Source organism: Ptychodera flava, chromosome 2 (genome assembly GCF_041260155.1).
Source record: "Ptychodera flava strain L36383 chromosome 2, AS_Pfla_20210202, whole genome shotgun sequence".
Classification (NCBI taxonomy): Eukaryota; Metazoa; Hemichordata; class Enteropneusta; family Ptychoderidae; genus Ptychodera; species Ptychodera flava.
In genome coordinates, this window is record NC_091929.1 from 40,147,765 (window position 1) to 40,173,924 (window position 26,160).

General features: G+C 37.6%; 2 protein-coding genes and 1 long non-coding RNA gene across 5 annotated transcripts; 1 reads left to right on the forward strand and 2 right to left on the reverse strand.

The window, feature by feature from the left end:
- The first annotated feature begins 270 nt into the window (after window positions 1-270).
- LOC139120481 (uncharacterized) lies at window positions 271-3,379 on the forward strand. Its single transcript, XR_011549107.1, has 4 exons — window positions 271-404; window positions 924-1,033; window positions 2,064-2,180; window positions 3,245-3,379. It is a non-coding gene; the product is annotated as an uncharacterized lncRNA (long non-coding RNA).
- A 9,284-nt stretch (window positions 3,380-12,663) lies between these two features.
- On the reverse strand, window positions 12,664-19,051 carry LOC139120488 (sulfotransferase 1 family member D1-like). Of its 2 annotated transcripts, none has more exons than XM_070684948.1 (7): window positions 18,437-19,051; window positions 17,173-17,296; window positions 16,158-16,362; window positions 15,554-15,683; window positions 15,005-15,099; window positions 14,119-14,296; window positions 12,664-13,894 (listed from the first exon to the last, which is right to left on the reverse strand). In XM_070684948.1, the coding sequence occupies exons 1-7, from the start codon at window positions 18,600-18,602 to the stop codon at window positions 13,788-13,790; spliced, it is 1,005 nt and encodes a 334-aa protein (XP_070541049.1). In that variant the 5' UTR covers window positions 18,603-19,051; the 3' UTR covers window positions 12,664-13,787. The 2 variants fall into 2 exon arrangements, with proteins under 2 accessions (XP_070541049.1, XP_070541057.1); XM_070684956.1 differs by lacking the exon at window positions 18,437-19,051 and adding an exon at window positions 17,987-18,430.
- Window positions 19,052-19,338: 287 nt separating this feature from the next.
- LOC139120503 (sulfotransferase 1E1-like) lies at window positions 19,339-25,290 on the reverse strand. Of its 2 annotated transcripts, none has more exons than XM_070684975.1 (7): window positions 25,120-25,290; window positions 23,969-24,092; window positions 23,099-23,265; window positions 22,288-22,416; window positions 21,532-21,626; window positions 20,435-20,612; window positions 19,339-19,709 (listed from the first exon to the last, which is right to left on the reverse strand). In XM_070684975.1, the coding sequence occupies exons 1-3, from the start codon at window positions 25,286-25,288 to the stop codon at window positions 23,136-23,138; spliced, it is 423 nt and encodes a 140-aa protein (XP_070541076.1). In that variant the 5' UTR covers window positions 25,289-25,290; the 3' UTR covers window positions 19,339-19,709; window positions 20,435-20,612; window positions 21,532-21,626; window positions 22,288-22,416; window positions 23,099-23,135. The 2 variants fall into 2 exon arrangements, with proteins under 2 accessions (XP_070541076.1, XP_070541068.1); XM_070684967.1 differs by having other exon boundaries at window positions 23,099-23,303.
- Window positions 25,291-26,160: the final 870 nt, after the last annotated feature.

Here is a 26,160-nt window from a genome sequence, read left to right on the forward strand (position 1 = left end):
TGATATGCACATGCGTATTATATGACGGTAATTGAGTCATTATAGGCGATGCAAATGCAGCAGCTGTACTTTCCTTTCCTGTATTGAATATTATCATAGGGCGTGTATTGAATACTCTGATTCACGTACCTTTAAATTGTTTTGCAACTCGCATATATGACAATGGAGCAAAGATGGAGATCTGCAATGCGCTGGAAAAATTTTCGGGGAAATTAAATACAAATAAAATAAATAAATTTTCGAGCTTAATTTTGTACTCCTCTAATTTTAAGGGGAACGTAAGGAGTAGGAATGAGTTTGGTAATGTTCTTATTAATAGTGGCTAATAAATCCTTTAATATTTCCAGTTCTTGGTCAGCGGTGTATTTGGACTTTTGGCTGCATTGATAAAGGCTAATGGATTGGTGAGTTATCCTTATAATAGAAATGCTTCCCTGAAAACATTAATAAAACAACCAAACAAATAGGTTTACTTACCATTACGGCTAGTTGATTACGTTTTATGAAATCCATCATTACAGTACTTAATTTTCAAATTTACAGCACATTTTTGTTTCCGGGTCAGCCCCCTTAAAATCTGGTGTTTAGTGTCTAGTTTTATGATGTTAAATGAAAACGTTGCACCTGTTATCGGCCAGGTGACGGATAATCGAAAGATGATAATCAATACATTCTTTCATAAATTCGGTTTTAATCAATCTTTGCGGTCAGTCGAGTCCGCTAACTCTAACTTTTAGAATGCGTGAATTAAACGAAATTCACTCTGGATCAAAATCAATACATGTATATACGAAAACCCCTCCTCAATTTGCAATGGCAATTTAAAACAATACTTTGTCAGCTACTTATGCCATGTATTAATAATGATTTAGCCAAGAAGAAATAATTTTCAACGACTGACATCCGTTTATTCATCATTGCAGATTATAGCGTCAATGATTCTTTCGGCAGTGTCAGCATCTCTGTTTGCGCCTGTACTTTTGCTCATGGCGTATTTATGATATACGAGGATCATTACTGGTACTTCCCTGATGTAAGTTTTTACACAAACCGAGGTGAAATGACACACCTACATATATGAGGGGTAGTGATAACCCTGCTGCACATTAACAAGTCTTGAAAAGTGGCCTCTATATGAGACAACAGCGGAAGTTATCGCGAGGCATTTTAATTTTCTCTAGTTCTTGACTTTACCTGTAACTGGAGCTAGAAATGACGTCTGATAAATTATCATAATTGATGCCTTTCCACTGTGTATAATTCATTAACATCGAAAGGAAAAATGAAAGAGAGAAAAAGGCTTTACTTCATCACAAGTAAAGTAATGGAGATGGTAAGAATTAAAACCAGACTAGAAATCAAATAAAGACAAGTAAAATTATGTCTTACCAGAAGTATCTTAATTCAAATAGCTCTAGCGAGTGGGCATGCCTTTAACGCTTTGCGATTCAAAATCATGTGGCCCGATTTGATATGCCACCGTGACAGTAAAGTGGAATCAACATAGCGTTCGATACACGACACACCGAACACAGGGGCAACTTTGTAATGCTACTTTCTGTACATCTTTTGTTGTAACACGTGGGGACTTTTTGAAAGTTTTCAACGACTACCAATTCTTGTAAACTAATGGCAAATAATTTTGGCAGCCATAAGATGCGCGCGTCTGTCGATGGGAAACAATACAAGTTATAATTTGTTGTACATACAGTTAGTGAATTTACACTATCATATTTCAGCAACGCACTGTCGAGTGTATTCATATCAAAACATTTGTAAACATGAGTAAAGTGGGAGTTTATTTGTCATGACGTTTCCTATACTTAAAAATTCACCTGCACCTGTAGTTACACTAACTTAAAATATGTTGCTTTCTTTCCAAAGATTTAAGAATTAAAATATAAAAGTTCTTAGTCCGTTCTTTATGGATATCTTATCAAACGTTCACTCTTGTATGATATCTAATATTGAGTAGTTTTTTTTCCCATGATCATATTCGGTTACTACCTCACATGGCAAATGAACTATTACTAATGACTTTAATACTCTCTTAAACTACATAGATCGGTCACGTTGTATTAGACTCTTTCTTGATGATTGTAGCCGTCGCAGAAAACGTCATTGCTGTAATCTCATCAGCTTTCTGTTGTAGAGCTGTCTTTCATAACCAACTTCTTAGCGTAAGTTATTTTTCAATATTAACGAAAATATAGAATCTCTTGTGACATCACTATACATCCACTTTGTACAGACTGAGATTAAGCTGTTTGGTCCTGCATTTCATTTTATTCAGAATGACCTACTGGTCTCTTGGTGCCTGTTTCAATATATCAAAACATTAAATCTGTTGTTAAATGGCATCCCTAAATTCCTGGTCCTTGCACAGATCTTTTTGACGTTGGCTATTTGCATGGCATTAATCCTTCGCTCGCCCTCTGAAAGTTATATTAACTTGTTCAGTCTATTGTGACATACGGCTAACGAAAGAAACTTTCAATTTTAATGCGACAGTCCTCAGACCCCCTTTTATGGCATCAATACTCACTACTTGCACAATGCTAGTATTTCTATGAATGCACTGTTTTTCTTTCTTACATGAGCCAATGGAAGCCCCGTTTGTCTTTGTGTTTATCATACGTGCACAAGTTTGGTAATAATACCAAACGTCTTCCGGATCCAGTGTATATTTTATTCAACGGTTTTAGTTACTTTTACGTTATACCTTTTCTGTGCAAACCTTTAGCGACCTTCCTTAAATCCATGCTTTCATTTTGAAATTCGAACGTTATTTAGCCTACATACTTCTTGCAAGTATTGATTTATGATCTTTTATGTACATATATTCAACTGATTTTCTCTGATGTTTTGAAAATATTCCTGGTCATGTTAAAACTATTGCACAGCCTCTCCACCACTGTGATTATATTTTTGTGTGTGCGATGTGTGATTGTGAGTGTACGAGCGTGAGTGCTTCATGAACTCTACAATATATGGACGGGTCCCATTCAGAAATTGTATCAACTTAGCCCGGTTATTGAACTACTCTAAAGTGGGGATTTGGCCGAGCCGTTCTGTCTGTTGCTTCTCCGCCAGGTGACTTGATGCCGTATGTTTTGAGTTTTCACCCGATTGAAAACACCGTATTGTAATCTGTTGATTACTAAGCCTAAACCAAGTCTAACTAATCGATCCTGGACTGTCTGTAGTTGTTATGCTAATTTTAAATAATATTATTCCTTTATAGTTGATGAATGGTACGTTCCCCTATGGTGTTCCCAATGAGAGACGGAATATTCAACAGGAAGATCCCATGGAAAGAATGGGGCTAATTAATAATCCATGGGTCGTGTCGTCTAGCATCCAGCATGAACAGCAAAGAACAGGTGAGGCTACATAGTAAAGATTAGAAAGTAACTCACGTTATTTGGATATAGAACTTGATGATTATACAAATGGAACATCTAGATTTATCTTGAAAGCGCACACAACGATGTACAAAAAGACGATAAATTTCTCTACAAAAATGATCATGACTGTTGACAAGATTTTATTTTTATTTTTTGTGTTGTGATTTGTTTGCTCAAAGAGTTTTAACAAATTTAATGCACTTTGCTAACAGGTCATAACGGATCAACACGAGGTACGGTCTGTACCAATGCACATTGCGCCATTCCTTATTACCAGGAGGTCCCAGGATACCAACAAAGGACAGGCTGTACCTGTTTGCATCGGCCCCAGCAGATGTTTCACCATCAACAACAGCCATTATGTCCTTCGTTTGGACAACCACAACATGTACACCAACCACTGTCGCAGCCACAAATCAACCGACAACAGCATACTGAACCAAACAAATTACAGAGACCCGGACCACTGCAGCAGCAATCGCAGGTGCTGCTTACTCCACAGTCCCAGGTCCAGCAACACCAACAGTACCAAGGAAATGACATCACCAACGTAGAGGGCGCAGGCGTAAATTCTGACGGCAACGAAGCTGCCTCTGCCGCTCCAGCTGAGTACTGTGTCAACGATGATATGAGATCTCCTTTAGTGGAGAACGAAGCTTAGACAACATTTCTCGCGCTCTGACCAGTACTCTTGATCAATAACTCTTTCTACTGTGTTCACGTGGCTATAAATATGGCTGATCTAGACACTGCAGATTCTCGGATCAGTGCATCTAACGTGTGATGATCCACATGACAATCAATTTGGTCATTGAAGTCAAAATAGAAAATGAACAGAAAATAGAAACGCAAGAATATGTACTCAGACTCTTATAATGTTACAATTAACATGATTGGAACTAATTTAGGATAATTGGATGGTGAAGTAATGTCGATATAATCTGTAAATGTAAGGTCATCTGAAGTTCTTTTTTAAGTAATTAGTTACACTCTTGTTTTTATGAGTAATTTGTAATATTGCGACATTCAGCTATATGGCACGTAACACTTTTGAGAAATTTGAAAAATATGAAAATCCAATTATCCCAAATTAGTTCCAATCGTGTTCAATTTTCAGTGATTTAAAACTTGAAAGCAATAGTCACTTTAAAATCTAGTTTTCATGGTATTGCTTTGCTGATGTTCCAAGCTTGCTCATAGCGTTATTGCTAAACAGTGGCTTCTATATCCATAAATGTGAGGTAATTAAATTTACACTACTCTAATCTTAAACTTCCCACGGCGATTTTTTGAGTTTTTTAAACAATGAGAAACAGTAACGATAGTGTTGACTTAAGGTAGAAGGTGCCTCGGGGACTGACTTATATACTCTCAAACTTTTTCAATTCGGGTTCGACAAACCACTTGTGGGGGATTATTTTTAGGCTTTACAGTAAGTCAAGTTTTCACCGGCTTAGTTTTAACTCGTGATTTTTATATCGTAGCCATAGAGTTAAGACTGGGGTGGGGCGGCCATTTTGAATTTCAAATATCGGTAAATATTGGGTAATTCGTTTCTCTAAAACCAAAAGTTGGACGGTGACCCCGATTGTTATTCCTTGCATTGAAAGAGAATGGTTGAAAGTTTGCCTGAAGAAAATTTGAGTGAAAGTTTAAGTCTGTGTACTTAAACTGCTAAGACTCTCATATTCTTATGGGTAATATTATCCAATGATAACACTTTACGTGTTTAAGCAAAGCGCGAAATAGATATTGCTATGACTGAGCAGATCATCCCACAACACCATTTACATCCTCATGTTAAATTCACCCCCTTTTCATGTCGTTGATGAAGAAGTAGAACCACTCTTTACCGGTTACTTTCCTCAAATTTATCTCCATGGTTGTTTGACACGATTATCTCGCACTAATATCGCCGGTGCTACGGAAAATTTCATGTTGTTAACATTCAAACAATAAAGGGATTGTTTTAACAAATGCAGTGTATTTTTGCCATACAAGTAGCTTCAAATATGAGACTTGTATGAAACAAACTTTATAATAACTTTTAAAGAAAGTGTCAGTACTACAAAAAGTCGTTATAACTGCGTGGCTGTCTGGCGTCATTTGCTTATCAGGTCTCGCGCTTTTGGTCACGTGAGGCGATATCAGTTTGAAATTACCCACATTCTCAAAATTCATGAGCCACGCGTTAATTACCTATGAAGTACCTGTTAGACCTTGAACTCGAGATATGGAATATTGAAATCTCTCCACGGATGCCTACTCTCAGACGACAACTTTTAGATCCTTGAATTTACTGAGTGGAACATGTCATTAGATGTTTAATCTATTTGTTAAGCATTGCTGTCATGTCAACTCTCAAAGAATAAAACGATGCCATCATCATTTGCAACTATAATAGTGTTTGCATAGAAACAGCTTCGGGATTAGAATCAAGTGAACCGTGTTAATTATTGAGCGAGATCTATTTACGGAATAACCAGCTTAAATGATGCAATGGATCGTTTATATAAATGAGATCCAAAAATATGATTGCTAGCTGCCTTTTAGAATATGTCGCATTTCTTTATCATATGACACTCTCGGCCTTCAATTTGCGGCTTTCAGGCATACCTGTTACAGTTATTAAAATATTTATGAAATCCAAATACCAAACTTTCAGAAGAATGTAAAAAAGAAATTAATATTTTGTATCTTTTTCACTTGTTAAAAACTGGTATAGTAAACCTTACATAAGTCACGTGTTTAATGGATTGAGAAATGTGACGACGCTTATCCAATGATCTGACACAGTGTAATGTTTGTTATCTGTAGCATTCAATATATAATGATTATAATCTTTAAAAAATGAAACAAAATTTTGTGATTGTAACCTGTGCCAAAGCCAAAATCGTTGTGGTCGAGGGAAACAGGTCGTACATGGTGAACCTATCTGCTCAGCATTAGTGAAAAGGGCTTGTTTTGATACACGGTGAACTGCCAACTCTGACTGGCTTCGGTTACATTTAAGACATTAATCCACCTTAGGGCTTCCCTGTAAGTATAAAACAAGGTAAACTGCCTAAACATTGTTACCCTATGGCATTGTGACTCCACTTTTCCCCAATATTTCACTCAATGTCTGTCCAAATATTTGATATTTTTTTCGCAAGTTATTAAAGTCTTCGCATTGGAAGAGACAAGTCTCATGATTAATTTTCATTGCACAGAGAGAGAGAGAGAGAGAGAGAGAGAGAGAGAGGAGAGAGAGAGAGAGAGAGATGAGAGAGAGAGACAGAGAGAGAGAGACAGAGAGAGACAGAGAGAGACAGACAGACAGACAGACAGACAGACAGACAGACAGACAGACAGACAGACAGACAGACAGACAGACAGACAGACAGACAGACTGACACAGAGAGCCAGAGCTAAACCTTGAAAACACTTCACAATCATCCAAATCAACAGACTTTGACGAGATGTTGTTATTTAGTTATTTAGATTTTAACTTCTAAGTTCTTTTTATACGAGTGTGTTTCGATAACTGGTATCGTTTACTCCGAATAGGAGAAAATACAAGCGAAAAGAAGAATACTGGTTGGTTTGTTATTAAAATTAGTGCACATGCACTCAGTTTTGTTAACATCATAAAGAGGTATCCTGTAGCTGCGATGCGGAAGCATATTACGTCAGTGTTACAACAATGTATGTACCTTTACGTAATCTCATTTGAAGAAGCCACCATAGCAAAGTTCAAAACTTTTGAAATTGTCCTACAAATTTGTTTCTATTTTTGAAAAACAAAAGATGACTTTAAATAATTATTACCTCAATACCCGTCCACCGTGACATACTTAGTTGTGTCGTTTTCTTTGAATCGGCTCGTCATGCCCTCAAATGTTTCTAGGCACGTCCACCTGCACGAATATCACGTTGCACAAAGTGCCACGACCTGCTTCGCAAAGCTAGTTAATTATCAACTTTTACAGAATTAGCGAGTTTACCGTCCACACATGCAAGCTCTCCCTTCTCTCCTCCCTCCAATCCATCCATAAATATAAGATACAAAAATATATGCATAATACGTACATTCAAACAATCGTTCTGTGTAAGTGTCATCTGTTAAACATGTTTCGGTAACATACATGATAATTGAGGTTACAATTCGTTTTCAGGGCTACAACTCTGTACCTCCTTATTAACGGTCTCTGAAATATCACCGGCGACACCAGACGCGGCTATGCTGACATCGATACAAGTTGGACTTTCTGCAGTGTTCGTAGGCAGTCCGCCCATTTGAACTAAGACTGTCTGTGTAGAGTTCTGCCTTTTACAGCAGTATAATTTCCACAATTTTCTCTTGATGGCGCGTTTCAGGTCTCTGTTTCCATATGAGTACACAATAGGGTTAATCAAGGCGGACAGGTATGCAAAAATGCTTAGGTGAAGATGAAGATGATATGTGCGAGCGATGCCATCTTCATCCAAGTTATCCCAGTGAAATGCTATTTTGCGTATCTCACAGACGATAGCAAAAGGCAGCCAAAATATATAAGTGATTATGACCAACACGAATAAAGTTTTCGTAATTCGAAAGTTTTTGCGCTGGTTGCGATTACTGTTCGGTTCATTCTGGTCAGCGGAGACTGTTGTTGCTTCTATTCTCTTCATTTGTCGGTTAGCAGCGGCCAGAGTGATGCAGAAAATCACGGAGACGAAAGTCAAGGTCGGAATAATCACTACGAATATTACAACCATGCTGTATTCGACCGTTGTGATGAGAACCGGTTCGCAACGAATCAATTCAGTTTCGTCATCGATGTTGTTCCAGCCCATAGCTGGCGCAAAACCGTAAAGAACGGCAAAGATCCACTGGGTGGCGATGATTATGGCCGTGAACTTTCCAGTGACAATTGATTGGTATCTTAGAGGCCATTTAATCGCCACGCAACGGTCTACTGTCAAACCTTGTGGTGGAAAAAAGAAGTAGAAAACCATAAGAACAGAACGTTGTTTCACTAAGCATTATTGAACAAGAATTTGATGTGAGTATCTGTGAGTCACATAGGCGTCTGACATTTCTTCAAACATTTTCTTCGTCACGGTTTTGTAAAAAAGTTTGAGGATATTCTAACACGATTGGAATTAATTTGAGATAATTGGATGATGAAGTAATGTCGGTTTAATCTACAGATGTTACCTCACCTGCTTTTATTTCTGAGTAAGTAATATTGCAACATTCAGCTATAGGGCACCTATAACTTTTGAGAAATTTGTAAGATATGAACGTCCAATTATCCCAAATTAGTTCCAATCGTGTTAAATGCATCCAATCAAGCGCTGTCTATCAGCTTTGAATGACAGAGAAGTGGCAATTAATGTGTTGTGACGTTGCAAGAATGTTTTCTTTGCCAAGATCAATGAATTTCGTTGAGCTTAAGCACCTTGGAGCGGGTTAATAAGCTAAGGTTGTTGAGCCTGATTGGTCATTTCCAGTTGGAATTCGAAATATAGATTAAAGTTGCAAGCAGCGTTGACGGGCCTTGAGTAATTGAGATCATAAGAGAACCAATTTCAATAAAACTAAAGTGTCTGTAGCATAGTAACAGGTCTATGATGTTTTGCTAAAAAACCAAAAGGAAAAAAATACGAGCTTCACCGATTGCTGTTGATGAGATACCTGACACTGGGTCAAAGGTTATCAAAGGAAAACAGTCGGTATCATATATGTCCTCGTCCTTGTTGTTCATCTAAAGCAAATCTATGAGTGCTGTTGGATAGCATTGCACAATACATGTTATAACTAATGAGGCAACTGAATAAAAATTAATGAGGTTGCGTAATGATCATTGTCATACAATTTAGGTGGGAGACCTGTGCCACTTATATATTAATACAAAAGCTGCAACTGTTTTGGATGATACGACACCTTAGGGTAGGTTAAGTAGCACAAAAGGGTCATTCCAAAATTTAGGAATATATAAAGTAACAAACATGTCCATGTGCAAGAAAAACAACTTCTGGCGCTACCGGTTAGCCTAGAACACGATTGGAACCAATTTGGGATAATTGGATGGTGAAGTAATGTCCATTTAATCTGAAATGTAACCTCATCTACTTTTCTTTTTACGTTACACACTTGTTTTTATGAGTTATTTGCAATATTGCAACATTCAGCTTGAGGAAACCTAACACTTTGAGAAATTTCAAAAATATGAAGATCCAATTATCCAAATTAGCTCCAATCGTGTTCTAGATATAGGTATACCCATGATTAATATGGTAAGTAGTCATTTAAGAGAAAATCTCACAACGTGCCTCATTCAGCTTAGCACTAGAATTGTGCCCCTTTAAGTTGCGAGACAAACGAAAGTAGGTCACAGGTCATCCTAAAATTTGGAAATATGCTTTTGTTCTCAGTAGCTTGTTAATAATTTAAGCATGCTGACACTAATCCGTTTGGAAGTTGGCATCTCAATTATTAAACATTAAATACTTTGGCGCCAAAATATTTGTATGTCTTTTACGTGACTCCTCAGCTGTACATTATCTTGTATACATAGCTTCATTTTGCAAACCGACACATTTGTCCTCATGTTGGATTTCCATGAAAGACTTTTGAAAATATCTTAGGATTGAAGGCACAGATAACATGAAAGACAGGTTGAGCACGATGCTGACTTCAATAACTGACATTACACAGTATATTCTTTGAAATTGTGGGATATATTGTCAGTGAAGCTAAGTTTCGAGCTGTTGTCATCGCTACCATCATGAAGACCCAGTATCTTAAGATAACTGTGCATACCGCACTTGTTTTCTTACAATTGCACCACATATTTAAGCAGATTTAAATCAAGGAAGTGGATGTATATACAGTTCAATACCGATTGTCAAGGTCATGACGATGTATAAAATGGCGATATCACCTACCTAATCTATAATGTGATAATACAGAGCCGCATAATTGACATCAGACCCATAACAATATGGGAAGGGGTATAACTTACCTATAAGGTTTACGATGGATGCGATGCCCACTGAGTTTGATAAAGACAGGCCGATCATACAGAACACTTTAGACGTCGAAATGTGTGGATCAAAAATGCAAATTATATCAAACGGAATGATCACGGCTCCGATGAGCAGATCTGCCACAGACAGACTACAGACGAGCCAGTTAGTCGGAACACGCAACGACTTCATTGAAACCACGGTTCCTATAACTATGAAATTAACCGGAACGATAAAAACAGCCAAGACGATATAAATGACGCCAGCAGCTTTCTCCAGCGTTGAGTTTTCTCTGACATCCAACGACGAGTCGAAATGGGCTTCCATTTTCCGTCATTTTCTTGTTGGAAATGTGTTACCATAAAACCTGCTTCAATGTGTATCCACGTGCAAGCAATCCATATCCCCTTGTTTAATCATTGCCTTCAATATTGATTTGCTTGTCACATGAGGGCTGCGTTCTCCACATCAACATCGGAATGAAGAGAGCTCGTTTTGCAAGTTGGCTCAGTAAATAAAACAATCTAGGAACTATATCAACTACTTTAATACGAGTCCCGTCTGCTTCAAGATAAGATGCACCCCGATAAAGATTATTGATAAGCTTAAATTTTCTCTCAATAGGATTGTTTAAAGCATTCTCTTTTATACATGACCAAGAATATCGTGACAAAATGCACAAATGATGCAAAATAGACCGATACCTGAAATTCAAAATCTGCACGCCAAAAATGTCTATAGTGTGCATTCCACCTCAAAATGGAGGTCGAGTAGTACGGTGTCAGTCTTATATAGCGCCACCACTGCAGGGACAGTGACAGAAGACCCAAATAGAGATGACCCATCCCTTTCCTATAAGACAAATCCAGATATTGTTTGACAACTATTTTCATTGCCGACAGCAGTTGTGAATCATAAGTGACTAAATAACTGTATTTGCTTTGCAGCAAATCGGAAATTATTCATATCGGCTTTTCGTATGTCATCACCCTGAGGATTCGCTAATAACAAACATAAACAGGATTAGGAGATGGACTGTTATTTGAAAAGGTTAACGCTACAAATGAATCTACGATGATGCAAAAACAGTTCTACTTCTCAAACTGTGTCATTTATAAGTTAACGCCGTCTGTTTCTCTGTGCGATTTAACACCTTTGCCATAATAGTATGACATGTGTGATCTTTGATAAAGGAAATAAAACCTTGTAGATATAATGACATAGTCACATGCATAAATTCATTATGGTCATGCACAAAACAAGCTGGTGATTCAAAACAGGTAAATTATCTGTATTCTAGTACAGCGGTACATCGACATGACGAGAAATGAATTGCTATTGATGGATATATTGCATAAACATGTTTCTAGAGTTCAATTCATGCGATAAGACATCGAAGCATAAGCATGATAATGGTGCCTAACGATACAGAAATGTCAATTTCATCAGGAAAGCACGGCTGAGTAATGTAACATTTCTCCAATTGCTAATTCACCACCGGATACCATTGATGTTTGCGTTACCAAGAGATCTGATCTGATCCGCTGTTCCATAATAGCTGATGACGTCAGTTGATCAGTCTGAGAACAAATTAAAACTTTTCTTTGTATCCTCCTTTTTTACAGGGTGCACAATGCATCTACCCTAGTATGAAAAACAAACGAACAAACAAACAAACAAATGACCTTACAGTGAAACATAATAAACGTTTATATGCGTTTTCTTAGAAATCAAACTGAAGCTTTACCAAGTTGAAACAAGAGCTTGCATAATTCAATTTTAATCATAATTATATTAAACAGAATAAACAAAACTGTGCCACTAAACCTAGAAATTACAAATATTTATTTGCTGACAGATGTTATGATTTTGTCCAATGTGAGCCCGATCCTGTTTAATTCCTCCTACGAGAGTTAAATAGGACATGCACAGAAATGGAAAGAAAAATATTTGCAGAGTAAGAGTGCATGTGTTATTTAGTCCGTCATCATTGATGAAAATCCATTTAACGACAACAGTTCCATGAAGAAAAATCGCCTTGCCATTTTATCCAAACAAGGAAATATCTCCACTTGGACCGTAATGATCACTGAATCACATCAACCTGAGAGATTGGAGGAGTTTAAATCATCGTATTTAGTTTTCAATTCGCACAATCCTTAGTCGTATTTTAGAATGAAGCCTTGATAAGGTCTTGTAGACGTCATCATAGAAAAACTCACCAAATCCAAAACAAAGAACATATGACAAGTCTGGCACGTAAAGTTCATTGAAATGAATTTATTACGATTAATCTAAGAAATAAATACCAAAGAATCTGTGATATGTATCAATATTGATACATTTTAATAGCCACTAATGAGTCTATCGTTTGTGAATTAAAATCATTAATGCACAAGTGGACAGTTTTCTCATCATTGACATATCTTTGGCATCGATGATCAGGAATGCTCAAGTGACAAGTTCCTAGGTCTATGACTAAGTGTCTCCCTTTTTTCTGAGTCTATCTTTTGCTTCTTTGTCTCTAACTGTCTGTCTGTCTGGTTGGTCTGTGTTTCTGTCTGTCTATCTGTGTCTGTCTGTCTATCTGTCTGTCTGTCTGTGTGTCAGTCTGTCCACATTTTCTCCCAACCAGCCACTCCAACACAGCGTCACCTTACCTCCTTGCATATTCTGCAAGCTTTGTTAATCATTTCTTACCAAGAACCTGTCATAATTTTAATAAATACATAAAGCAGAGTATGCTGATGTTTATAACTGTGTCGTCATTCCATCGAGTCAATATCTAGGGTAAAAAGTGTCGTTGTAGATATTCGTCATTTGCCCAGGGTGGCCAGAAATTGAGAATGCAAACGAATGACTCAGTAGAGTTAATACAGAACCAAACCTCCTGTGAAACTAGTTAATGTATGAAAACCATCGAAACTTGAAGCATGCGAGCAACAGATAGATAACCAGTACGTATGATTGTGCCTTTTAAGTAAAGATGTACATTTCGTTATAATGAAAGCAGCATAATCATTTTCCTTCAAGAATTGAGAAGACAATCGGGGTTTCATTTTGGATGAGAGAGAAATAAACAATACTGGCATTTAAAATTGAAAACGGCTACCATTTTTTGTTACTCTGAGAAAGATACTGATTGATTGAGTGATTTTCCTAAAAAGAGAAAATATGGATAGCAGTGAAGATCACAAAAATATCCGTCGTAAGTTGATGTCTTTTAGATAAAACAATCATCCAACAGACCAACAGCCAGAAGACAGTCGTAAGATTCCATACACAAACTTTAATCAACGACTATTATGCAAACGGGCTATTATATGATACAAGGATGGCTGTAATATAAATATTACCACAGGATGGCTAAGGGACTTTATGACGTCACATGTCAAAGGTCAGTCCGGAACCTTTCATTTTCTTGTCATAGAGCTCCTGAAATGCAGCATTTTCAGTGACAGTAAAGTGGCTCTCCCAATCCCCGACGACACCTACAGTTCAAAAGAAACAACCTTTTGTTTTACCACAAGTTCAGTTTAACATCCCCGCCCCAATAGGCAATTCCGAGACGATGCATGGTCAAAATTGATGGCAAATATCTGGTTGTTATAGGCAACAATGCATGGAACTATATGGACGCATCAAATACTGGTGATAGTATTTCCTTAGCTTATGGATTTGCAAACAAATGATCAATTTCATAAAATGTCATTACCTTTTCTTATGAATGCACCTCTCCTCAGGTCAAATACAGCAGTGTGTAGAGACATGTTGACGGTTGGGTTTTTCTTCATATTTTCAAACCTACAGTGTTCGAGAATTTTTGTCGTCTCTTCTTCTGATAAGTCCTTCTCCAAAAACGATGATAAAGTCTCCACTGCAGCTCGGGGATTCTTATGAAAAAAACATACAAAACTGTGGATTCATCATGTAGTATTATACATCTTTACGTCAGTAACATATAGAGTTTCACCGTACAGTAAATTTTGGTCGCAGTGGACCTGAAGAACCACACAATTAACGCAGGTTCCAATAACTTTTGGCGCTATGAGACGCTATTTATCTTTTGACATCACGGTATTGTCATGAAAACACTGGGAAAGAGAAGAACGGATTCACTCTTTTCAAGGCACATAGTGACCTATTACAAGTCAAAAAGCTTTGAATTTCGCTGATATTATTCTGCTAAACTACAATTTCATCACAGTGCACTGCAATGCATGCTCTGAAACTTCACGTAGAGGACGCGCCGAACACGTTCTTAGTCTGCACCCTCCTATGCAGTGTATGACAGGTCATTCTGAAAAAGCTATACTCCAGACCTATCTATTAAGATGCGACTTAAAGGTGTACAATAAGAATATTTGCAAAATAACGGCATTTATATCCTCGCACACCGTACGACTTGATGGTCCTCGACGCCATGTGTTCCGGACAATACCTCCGTTGCCTTAAATTGGTGAGCCTCGATCGAACTGTGACATCATTGCATCTTAGCGAAAAAGAAGTATGCAACTTTATATAGTTTACAGTACATTTTGTTTACGGGGGTAAATTAAAATGAAACCATTTCATATTCTGGACACAAAGACACTACTTACTCTTTTCATGTCTTCATATTTCAAGAAGCAAAAGTTTTTCTCATCTTTGTGCTTCCACCATCCTAACACGTGATCGAACCAATCGCCATACGGCACTGCGTAAAGAAGAACACTGAGGCGATTGGTAAAGGGCTCATGATTTGGCAGATTTTAGGCTTTACCGACACCATTATGTGAGTCAGTGAAGTAATATATTGTATCAGTGTGTATGTTTGCATACTGACTGGACACACGAAGAGACAGGTGTATATTTTATATGGTCGTTCTCAATTATCCGTGCTAAGTTTTATTTTCGTGAATGTTTTATCACAGCAGGAACCAAATTTCATTTTTTACACATTGCGAGTTAAGTCGGAGAAGCAGCAGGCAAATAATTAAATAATGAGCTATATACATTGTTAGTGGCCGGTATTTTCGGTACTTGCCACTGTTTATCTACACGAATTCCCATTTCCAAAGTACAAAATATGACAATAACGGATTTTATTTTCAGGCTTGAAACGTGCATTGTATCTAAAACTACTGCGATTGATAGCAAGCCAAACTTACATTGTTTGTCGACGCACGCTTGGTAGAATTCTGACCAAGATTTGTCATAGTAACCATGAAACCAATTATTCTTGTGGAAGTAGTAATATGATACATATGTGTCTTTCGGATTCCTCAGAACATATACAATCTGAAAGATGCAACATATAGATAGTGTTTCTCAATGGACTATTGCAAAGTCGCGCCGTACAATAGGCCCATTAAATCCCAATGTTTATACCGATTATGTAATGGCTGCAGAAGTGTTATAAGCAGTGGAAATGACAACCTATATTTTGTTGGTGTCAATTATTGATGAGACAACTTCATCTGCGCCGACCAAGCAGCGTTTCGTGGGCAGAGGCTAAACCAGGCTGACGACATCAAGTCAGATATACCAATTGCAACTGACCGTCTCTTTGGCGCACTCAACAAAGATAAAAAGACAAGATTTCATAACGGTACCAGATTTTGGAATCGTGCGCACTATAAAAAAACTTACGACTCCTTCGGCATTGCCTTGCTTAGCACTTACGCTTTCAACACGGTAGTGACTTTGTTACCAGTGAAAAAACTGAAATCAAAGTTCATTTGAATATTGAAGACATTCAAAACACTGCACTACCTTACACTTCTTTTTCAGAGCTTCCCCTGGAAAGAAATTACACGGCAAATGGGACTTGATTAGGCGTGGTGACGTCACTGAATTCAAATACTTCATTCCGTCTGATGCCATGAGAGTCGCTCGATAATTTATCATTGTTTTCTGCGCATCTTTTGGCAGCAGCCAAAATATAAGTCGATAGATAATCAGAAAGAAGAATTTAATCCTGTAAGGAAATGAAAATCAGCAGACGATTATGACCATGTTCACCCCGTCCCATCTCCCAGTTGTTTCGGAAAACGTTACGAAATTACAAATCCGCACTGAAGGTCATGAAGGATTGAACAAGATTTTAAGTGGTATTTTAACACGCAAATACGTACTCACTTTTGTATAATTGCAAATGCTTTTAAAATACATATAGATTAATTTTGATTTTTTGCACGGTAACGTATCAGTGTCGATCAGTCATAATCTCTGTAAGTGTAGTGTGTTAAATTTATGCCATCGTATTTGTTAATTGTTTCAAAAGAGTGATTCAGCAGGGGTTGATCACTGAAGAGTGAAATAAATGTCATCGGTCGACTTTGTGGTGAAAAACAGCATACTAAGAATGTCAATTCAACAAGCTTCTATTAACCCTTTGAGCACTGTACTTTTTCCAAAAAAAATATCAGGGCAACATTTTATCAATTTTTATGAATATTTCTGTAATTTTTCTATGATTTTGGATCAAATGGACATATAAATTTTTATGGGTTGCACTTTTTGACCAAAAGTTTGGGAAAAATCTGGAAAAAAATTGTCTAGATCTGAAAGAAATTGTTGGCGTTGTATAGTGTAAATGCAACAAAAATCGACTTTGGCACTCAAAGGGTTCACTGCTGGCTAGGAAGACGTGGCTAAAGCATACGCGGTTTACCTCTTACTCATTTAATCCATCAGTGGCACAAAAAATACAAAAGAAATTTGATAGCGGTCCACATGGATACACCCTAACCTCGATATTAGCCACAGGATGTGGGATTTCAGTTACCTCTGTGCGAATTCCGTGCGCAATTCCAAAACGGGTACCCGTGCCATTTGTTCAAGGCTGAGGTTGTACTCTGTATCAGCATTGTTGAGGATCAGTGATACCATCTCTATAGCCCACGTTGTGCCTGAACGAATCAGAGAGCCATTGAGTAACTTTCACACAGTTTGCAATAAAGAAATAGTACAACTTTCGCTATTATTTCACCATTTGAATCGAGTAAACAAAATACAAGCCCTTAGTTCTCATAGTTCTTCCTTAACTATGTCGACACACAAATCACGTTATATAATTGCTATTGCGTCATACTGATTGAACAATTGCTAGATTAGCAACACTGAAATATACAAGAGATAAAGCGAGCCTCTCAACTAGCATAAAATTTCACAGCCAAAGTACAGGGTGTTTGGATAGCATGAAAAATTTGGTCTTTTTGGAAAAAATAATTTACAAATGAAGATTATTTAAATACAATTCCACTATGTGAAGTTTTGTATGTCAGAACTGTCCTACTTGAACATTCGGCATGTGTGTTTAGTACTTTTTGTCATCTGCGTAACTCTTATTGCAATATTTTGAGGCCATGGTGGAACATACGCTAAACAAGGATTCTTCCACTGATACCATAATACATTCCGAAATCCTCTGCTGATTCGTTAAACATTTTACTGTACAGCTCCGTCGGAGTCCCATTGGATCATAAAATAAATGATACAGGGACCTTCCTTATTCAAACCTGCATATGAGAATCACTGTTTAGTCTCTCAACATATTTGGCCTCAAACACAGCTAAATTGTTTAAAACGTTGCAACGCACCAATATTTGTCTACGTGAGTTTGAAAAAGAGGTTTTATTTCCTGTACCCCCACGGTTCACGAATGTATATTTCTAATGCTTTCATTTAAACACGCGGCCAGCGTGAAAGTTGGGTTGCCTGTAGATAGTGTGATTCTAGTTCATACATTAGGGTATTGAGTGTGTTAGAGACTCTAGTACAACATTCGAGTACGCTTATGATTACTCAGACTACCCAGCCTATGAGCGCTTTGGTATCTGGGGTGTGCAATACTTTTGCATAAACTGGTCGTCTTCAATCGATTCGCGTAACTTGGGTTTCAGCCACGTCCCATAGGCGTTGGCATAGCTATCGACAATACTGGTACGAGTGCTTTAGCCTCTAAGTAGGTTTCCGACCGTATCACTCCGATAGAAACCTAAGTGTGCAATTCAGTGAAGGATAGCGACTCAAAAAAGTTATACGTTTACCTGATTTTGGATACGTCACAACATATACGTCATCGTCTCTGCATTCAAACTTTTCAATCGCTTCCTTCAGATCCTTCCGAACATACCCTGGGAATGTCACGCCATCTGAGACAAATTTCTGAGGGAGATTTAATATAGACGGTGAATCGTTTCTCTTGTCAGCCATTGTGGAGTACCTTTGCCTTGAAAGTCCGAAGTGGACTCGGAGGTGAACTTTGAACTTAGCTCTCGAGGGTTATACAATACAGCGTCACTGTGACACACTTATCGTTTGTACTTTATTTCGTCTAGGGGTCGGCCATAAGCAGTGGAGAGGCGGTCGTCAAATAATGAGATAAAATGTTGCAGAGCAAAACTAGCTACAGAGACTTTCAACCGCGACTGGCTTTGCTGCGTTATACAACAATATCACACAAAAGTCGTCGACTATGGGGGCAAATAGAAAGGGAAACATGCAGACCATACACAATCCCAAATACACGTTTTCGAAGATTTGAAAACCATATTTTCGCATGCTGGCCACACAAGATCTAACGACGTTACCTAATGACATGATAAAGATGCCGTCACGGTATACATCAACAATATACCTAGCATGCACATGTGAGTATCAGTCAGCTTATATACGGCGCAATGATGGTTCAGACGAAGTAACCGTTTGTTTTTTAGTTGGGGGCAGGTGGTGCTGTGGGAGCGTTGGATGGAGAAAGGACATGACTTGTAATTGACGGGAGGGAATAGTTTGCATATCCTAATGAGAGGAAAGGGCTGCTGCAAAGAGCTGCTGTTCACCTCGAAAAATAATGACACTTCATATTGTTTCAACAACGTTAACGTACATGTAACGCTAGAAAAGTTTACTCACTTGTGTAACAGCACTTGTTAAAATTTCTTGAAAAGTCAATATTTAAAAATATACCATAGGTTGAGTTCTGAAATATGTCAGCATTATTCTTTACTTGTTTATCATTAATTTAAACCACAGGTCATAGGTTCGTACCCTCAAGGTAACACAACTATCAACATGGAACATCGACCAGAAGACGATAAGTTGTAAGATTCTGCGATAACAAGAAACAAAGCAGACACAGTTATAAAAATCCATTGCTGTCTGATACAAGTATGTATACAAGATGACCGCAGGGCAGCCAACGAATGTCAGTAAGTCACATGTCAAAGTTCAGTCCTGAACCTATCTTTTTCTTGTCATAGAGCTCCTGGAATGCAGCATTTTCAGCGACGGTAAAGTGGTTCTCCCAATCTCCGACGGTACCTATAGTGCAAAAGAAACAACCATCGAGTACGATTTGTTACCATCCAGTTGAAGTTCCTGGACGATAAAACAGTGGAGAAGGTATCTGCTATTTACGATCGATGGCTATAATTTGCGTTCCGTGAACGGCATTAATTTCAACACGGTATTACTATGCCTAGTTACTTTTGACAGCCTTCCGTGTGGCGTTTTGTGCTCATAGATCTACATCTGAAGAGGCTGGGATATTTCCAGTTTACACTGGTTATAATAATTGTAAGCGGACTTATATCAGCAGCACTAAAAATTTCTACAATTATTTTTTGATCGACAAGTCATTTTAAAGTTCTGGAGAAAGAAATACTTTCACTGTCTTAGTTTTTAGAAAATACAAAATATAACTTTCCCCTAAGGAGTTAACACAGGAATGGCGGCCATTTTGAATTTCAAATATCGCAAAATGTTGGGTAATTTATTTCGCTAGTTTTAAACTTTGCACGGTGACCCCTGGTTTTTAATCTTGATTTGGTAACAGAATGGTTGAAAGTTTCATTCAGGAAAGTTTCAGCAAAAGTTTAAGTCTTTTGCATTCGAGGCGCATTCTACCTTAGAATATTTGCAGTGTTGAAGAATAAGTACGTATACCAGATCGAACTGTATACACTTACAAAAGACCCCGATGATTAAGTTTCCTTTCTATATCTTGTGGTTAGCTAAAAATAATCAAGTTTTCAGAATGTCATTACCTTTTCTTATGAATGCAGCTCTCTTCAGGTCAATCATAAAAGTATTAAAAGACATGTTGACTGTTCGGTTTTTCTTCATACTTTCAAAACTACAGTGTTCGAGAATTTTTGTCGCCGCCTCTTCCGAGAGATCCTTCTCCAAAAACGATGACAAAGTCTCTAGTGCAGCTCGAGGATTCTTCCGAAAAAACGTAGAAAGTTATGAATATTGCTTGTAAAACTAAATATTTCGATGCATCAGACGGTCATAAAATACAAGTTTGAAAAGAATGCAATTTATTTCTTCATAGCAGCCATTCGCGTTTCATTTAGTGTCAGCATATTATCGTGGTAAAACGGAAACGTCAATTTGGTAAGTGAAAATGACAAATGAAGGCGCCATCTAAGGTTGGTTGAGTTTCGGAATTTGAAATTGCATATGACATCAAGTGATCACAGATTGATAAAATGACGTCTAGACTAATTAGCACGTTCGTCAAGTGGCAGAAAGACCAAACCAGGACATAAAGCATCATTAATCCCTATATGCACTTTGATAATTCAGAGCACACTCGTTAATTTATACATTTAAATTGGATCCACTTGGATCTCTAATCGCAAAGATACATATCATCTGCTATCTTTAAAATTCGCATTATCTCGACATTTTTGAAGGCGAGCCTTGAGGGCGCTTTGTTAAGAGTATAATCAGACACACTCTTTCAAACAAACTGAAGTACAGTCAAGGAAGCAAGGGCATTGTGTTCCTGATAAGGATCTAAGCGTGTGTACGCATAATTTACGCCTACCACGTTAAAAATCAAAATCCAAAAGCCTGACACAAATAATTTTTGCGAAATACTGCAGGGTGATCAGATTGCTAGAACGCTCTCTATACTAATAATTCAGCATTTCTCATGCATTTTCTCCATTAAATATACTGTATCTGTAAGCATCGATCCTAGACCAATATCAATTCGTCTTTGAGGTTTAATAAGAAGAGTAACTTTATCTAGAAATTACAATGGAGTTTGATAATGTGATAGCGGGAATAAATTAAAATACAGCAAATACAACCTTCAGGATTACACAAACAGGATATAAAACTCTTTACATACCCTTTTCATGTCTTCATATTTCAAGAAGCATATGTTTTTCTCACCGTTATGTTTCCACCACCCTAAGACGTGATCAAACCAGTCTTCATACGGCACTGCGCAAGAAGAAAAATAAGAAAATTAGATTGGTATTTAAGGGCTCATGAATCTGCGGAGGCTTTTTACTGACACGATTCTGAGTTAGAGACATGAAGGTACAGGTACACTGTTTCAGTTTACTGGCTTCCTACAGTCAATGTTCAACATGGAATATTTATTATATCTGAGTATTAGGAGCCAATTTTAATTAGCCAACCCTGGCTTAAAGTGATATAGTCGTCGGAACGGCGCCTGTGCGAGTTTCTTGTTTACAAACAATGTATTTCGTGAACGATATCAATATGCACCTCATCATCATAGCTGCAACATTTAAATTATACGATGATAGATTATGACAGACATGTTTTAACTGTCATCAATCACCATTGTTCCTTGGATACATTGTTGCTATGGGTCGTGTGGGTCCCATACGACCTTTGAGCACAGTTCCGACGACTATATCCCTTTAAGTGAGACAAGCAGGAAGGTAATCATTATAAATAAGCATAAATATGTTACATTTGTGACAGGGTGAAAGAACAACATTAACATATTTTCAAAATATGCGGCTTTTAGATCCACACGACTTTAGAAATATAACAAAAATGTTTTTGAATCTCAGGCGGGAAACGTGCAAAAGTATTTAAGGCTTTATGATCGAAAAAAATCTAAACCTACATTGTTTGTCAACGCACGCTTTGTAGAATTCTGACCAGGGCTTGTCATAGTAACCATGAACCAAGTATTAATATGAAAGTAGTAATATGATACATATGTATCTTTCGGATTCCTCAGAATATATACAATCTGAAAGATACAAATATTCTTTCTCAGTGTAATAATGGGTGATAGCAAAGTCATTTTCACTTGGCCAGTAAACTCTAATAATTATATTGACCACACTGCATAAAAACCCTATAATACTTACTGTATTAACATGGATTATTGCCTGTATTTAAACTGAAGAGTGCATATACAGATGAATACAGTCAAGAATCCACTTTTTGTACTCAGCAAGCCTGTATTCATGTGGATTCATGTGAATTCACGTGTATTATACTATAATACAGGCAACTCATTAATGTGAATTTATCTGAATTATTGGGTTTTCATGCAGTGCCACATACTGAACACGTATTAACTGCAGCAGTGTTATAAGCAACAGAAATGACAAAATTATATTTAAAAATTTGTCATCGTCAAATTCGCGAGACCAACTTCGATAGACAAGCGACGTTTTCGGACAGGGACTTTACCAAGCTGACCCCTCTAAGTCAGATAGACTTTGTTGCACTTGCCTCACTCAACAACCACAAAAACATGAAGTCTTAGAACTGTGCCATATTTTGGTTGGATCTCGCTTGCGCAGTTGGTGTAAACCAACGTCGACTTGGCAAATCACTATACATTAACGCGTACAATAGTGACTTGGTTTTTAGTGGAAAGATTGTGAACCTTTGGTTCCTTTGAATATTGAAAACATTTATACCTTAGACTTCTTTTCAAATGCTTTTCTCGGAAAAAAATTACACGGCAAATGGGACTTGATGAGGCGTCGTGACGTCATCGATTTCAAATACGTCATTCCGTCTGATGCCTCGAAGGCGGCCAGCCAATATTTCATTGTTTCTTGCACACTCCTTGGCATCAACCAAGCTAGTAGTCGATAGATAATCAGAAAGATGAATTTTATCCTATGATTAAAGAGGAAAATAAGTTAAGGCATTCACATTACCATTTCAAATCCGTCCAATCTCTCAGTTGACGTTGTTTACGGAATGATCACGCGAAATTTAAAAAATTCGCACCAGGATACTAATGATTGGAATCAGACAGCTGATATTGTTGTGCGTATAGACGTACTTGGTTTTGACATGACAAATGCTTTTAAAGTAAAATATGTCATTTTTTTATTTCTACAAGATGTAACATATTGGAGTCGATAAGTCCCAAAACTTGTGAGTACAGCAGGTTAAAATTCACTCAATTTTATGTGTGGCTTGTTTCAGAAGTACCGGAGTGCATTCAGAAGTTGGTGCTGTAGTGTACAGTGATGTACAACGACCGTGAATTCAACGAGCTTCTATTGGCAAGAAGGATGGCAGTGACAGTTAACATAGTCGGGTACAACATAGCTTATCCATTGGCAGTGTTTATTGTGCCTTCTAGGCGTCAGTTTGTTTCCGGTACAAGAGAGTGCTAGTTAGCATAATTAGATGCTGTAACATAAGCAGTACCTGGCGTCGTTCGAGTTTTGCCGATCAGAAAGATGGCGCAAAAAATTTAAAAAAATCGATGCCATCCAACATTAATACGCGCTACCCTCGACATTAACCACATGATAAGGCGCATCACTTACCTCAGTGCAAGTTCCAGGCGCATTTCCAAAACTGGTACTCTGGCAAACTGCTCTTTGCTGAGATTGTATTCTGTATCAGCATTGTTGAGGATTAGTGATACCATCTCTATAGCCCACGTTGTGCCTGAACGAATCAGAGAGCCTGTTAGTAACCTTCACACAGTTTGCAATATAGAAACAATTATGCCACAACTTTTGAGAATCTGTCACGTTGCATACAACAAATATATTTTCCATTATTACTGACCTTGTCATTAACCCTGAACTGCGTTGAAACACAAATTATGTCATATTGTTGTATTACATACCCTCATGCGTTTTACAAATTTGACGAATGCTCATAAAACTGGTAATATAGGAATACGTATTATCAATTTGAAGGCTAGCGTACATGTAGGTCCATAAATTAGCATAAAAGGATAATGCCAAAGAACTGGGTGTTTATATAACATGGAAAATATTCTTTGTTGAAAAAAGGACTAAAAGATTAGCAGAAAATATAGATCAACTATTTGGAATTATGTATTTCGAAGTTCGCCATTTGAACACTGTGTGTGCACTTAACCATGCAAGATTTATCACGTTACTCATCCACATGACTTCCACTGTTAGTTGTTTTGTTCGATAACATCATGAGCAAAGCATCGCCGTTGTTTAACAATGTTTCGTTCCGCATTATTCGGAGTAATATCGGCTCCTGTGTTGAATTTGCTGTTGAGTTTTTGTTGAAAAGAATTCATTATATGGTACAATTTCCGATCCCCAATTGTGGACGAAAGTGTAATTCTGATTATTTCGCTGGAACACGTGGGAAGTTAAGAAGTGGGAAAGTGTGTAGTCAATGTCACTCTATTTCATACTTTAGGGTATATATTGTTAGACCGGTTAGAGTTCAGAGAATTGAGTACGCGATATCAATGGGGCTGACTATCCAGCGTACGAGAGCCTTTCTGTAGCAGCGTGCATGATTTTGGCCCTCAGTGATCGAATCAACAATTTTTGTTTTCGACCATCAGGACCATCACTCAGCTGCCCACAAAATAATTCAAGGCTGTAGCCTTCAATCAGGTTTCAACCGTTGTACTCTTATTGTGCTAATTAGTGACCTTGATCTTATGTGGTTAAGGCTAGACAGAGAGTCACACGTTTACCTGATTTTGGATACGTCACAACAAATACGTCATCGTCTCTACATTCAAACTTTTCAATCGATTTCTTCAGATCCTTCCGAACATACCCTGGAAACGTTACCCCACCGGAGACAAATTTCTGGGGTAGATTCAAGATGGACCGAGACGGCGTATGTCGTTCGTCGACCATTTTGTTACACCTACGCCTGCTGGAGTTCCATATTTGTAGTGCCCTTTGACCCTTAATCTCAACAGGCTTATAAAAGTGCACCAATAACGATCACGGTGACCCATTTACGGTCGTCTGCACTTTATTCCGTCTTTCGGTGTGAACAGGTGCTCGTCAAAATGGAATAAAAGGTTCAAGAGCAAAGTAAGCTTAAGGTGAAGTACTACGAATTACGTCAAAATTAAGTTATGGTGTCATTTTCTTGAAATTTGCACAGATATTCTTGGAAGTTGTGCAAGTGCAAAAATGAATAAAAAATGGGGGTCACCACGCTTGTTTCCATGGAAACGGACGTTAAAATGGCGTCGTTAGAAATAAATAAAAATGATTAATTCACTTAAACTAAAGAAAGCAATTATAAACGCTTAGCAAATGAGTTAATTTTAATAAATACCAAGACTTAAGATCCATATTTATTGAATGTATAGTTTCATGATGTTTGTGAAGAAATTTTAACATAAGTATCGATTACAAATGACGATATCGAAATTATATCACTATATAATTTTCGAACTTTCTTCCTGTCGTTTTGAATGGTGTCATTTTGACCAAACTTGGCGAATAAACTCCTGACATAATACCATTTAGTTTACACTTTTAATAAAAGGGTGTCACCACGCTACTTTTTACAATATCTCCAGGTGAATGGGTAATTTGCGCCATATAAATGGAGAGAAATGTTAATTTTTCGCTCATATTGAATAAAAACCAGCTTCCTAGGGGGTCAAAATATGACAAGGTTATAGGTCACATGCATTTCTAAGACACTGGGTAAAAAAATTAGGTAATAGCGCAATTTCAACAATGACAGGTGATGTTAAATACATGCGCTA

Bases quoted from the DNA above. Each gene is read 5' to 3' on its own strand.
- LOC139120488 (XM_070684948.1), bottom strand. From the start codon at position 18,602: ATGGCTGACAAGAGAAACGATTCACCGTCTATATTAAATCTCCCTCAG. The intron at 14,297-15,004 runs GTAAGTAGTGTC...TTTTTTCATAAG, and splicing joins AATATGAAGACATGAAAAGA to AATCCCCGAGCTGCAGTGGA. The intron at 13,895-14,118 runs GTAATGACATTT...TTTGAACTGTAG, and splicing joins AGGTGCATTCATAAGAAAAG to GTGTCGTCGGGGATTGGGAG.
- LOC139120503 (XM_070684967.1), bottom strand. From the start codon at position 25,288: ATGGTCGACGAACGACATACGCCGTCTCGGTCCATCTTGAATCTACCC. The intron at 24,093-25,119 runs GTAAACGTGTGA...TGATTCGTTCAG, and splicing joins TGTGACGTATCCAAAATCAG to GCACAACGTGGGCTATAGAG. The intron at 22,417-23,098 runs GTATAAATGTTT...TGTATCTTTCAG, and splicing joins CATTTGAAAAGAAGTCTAAG to ATTGTATATATTCTGAGGAA.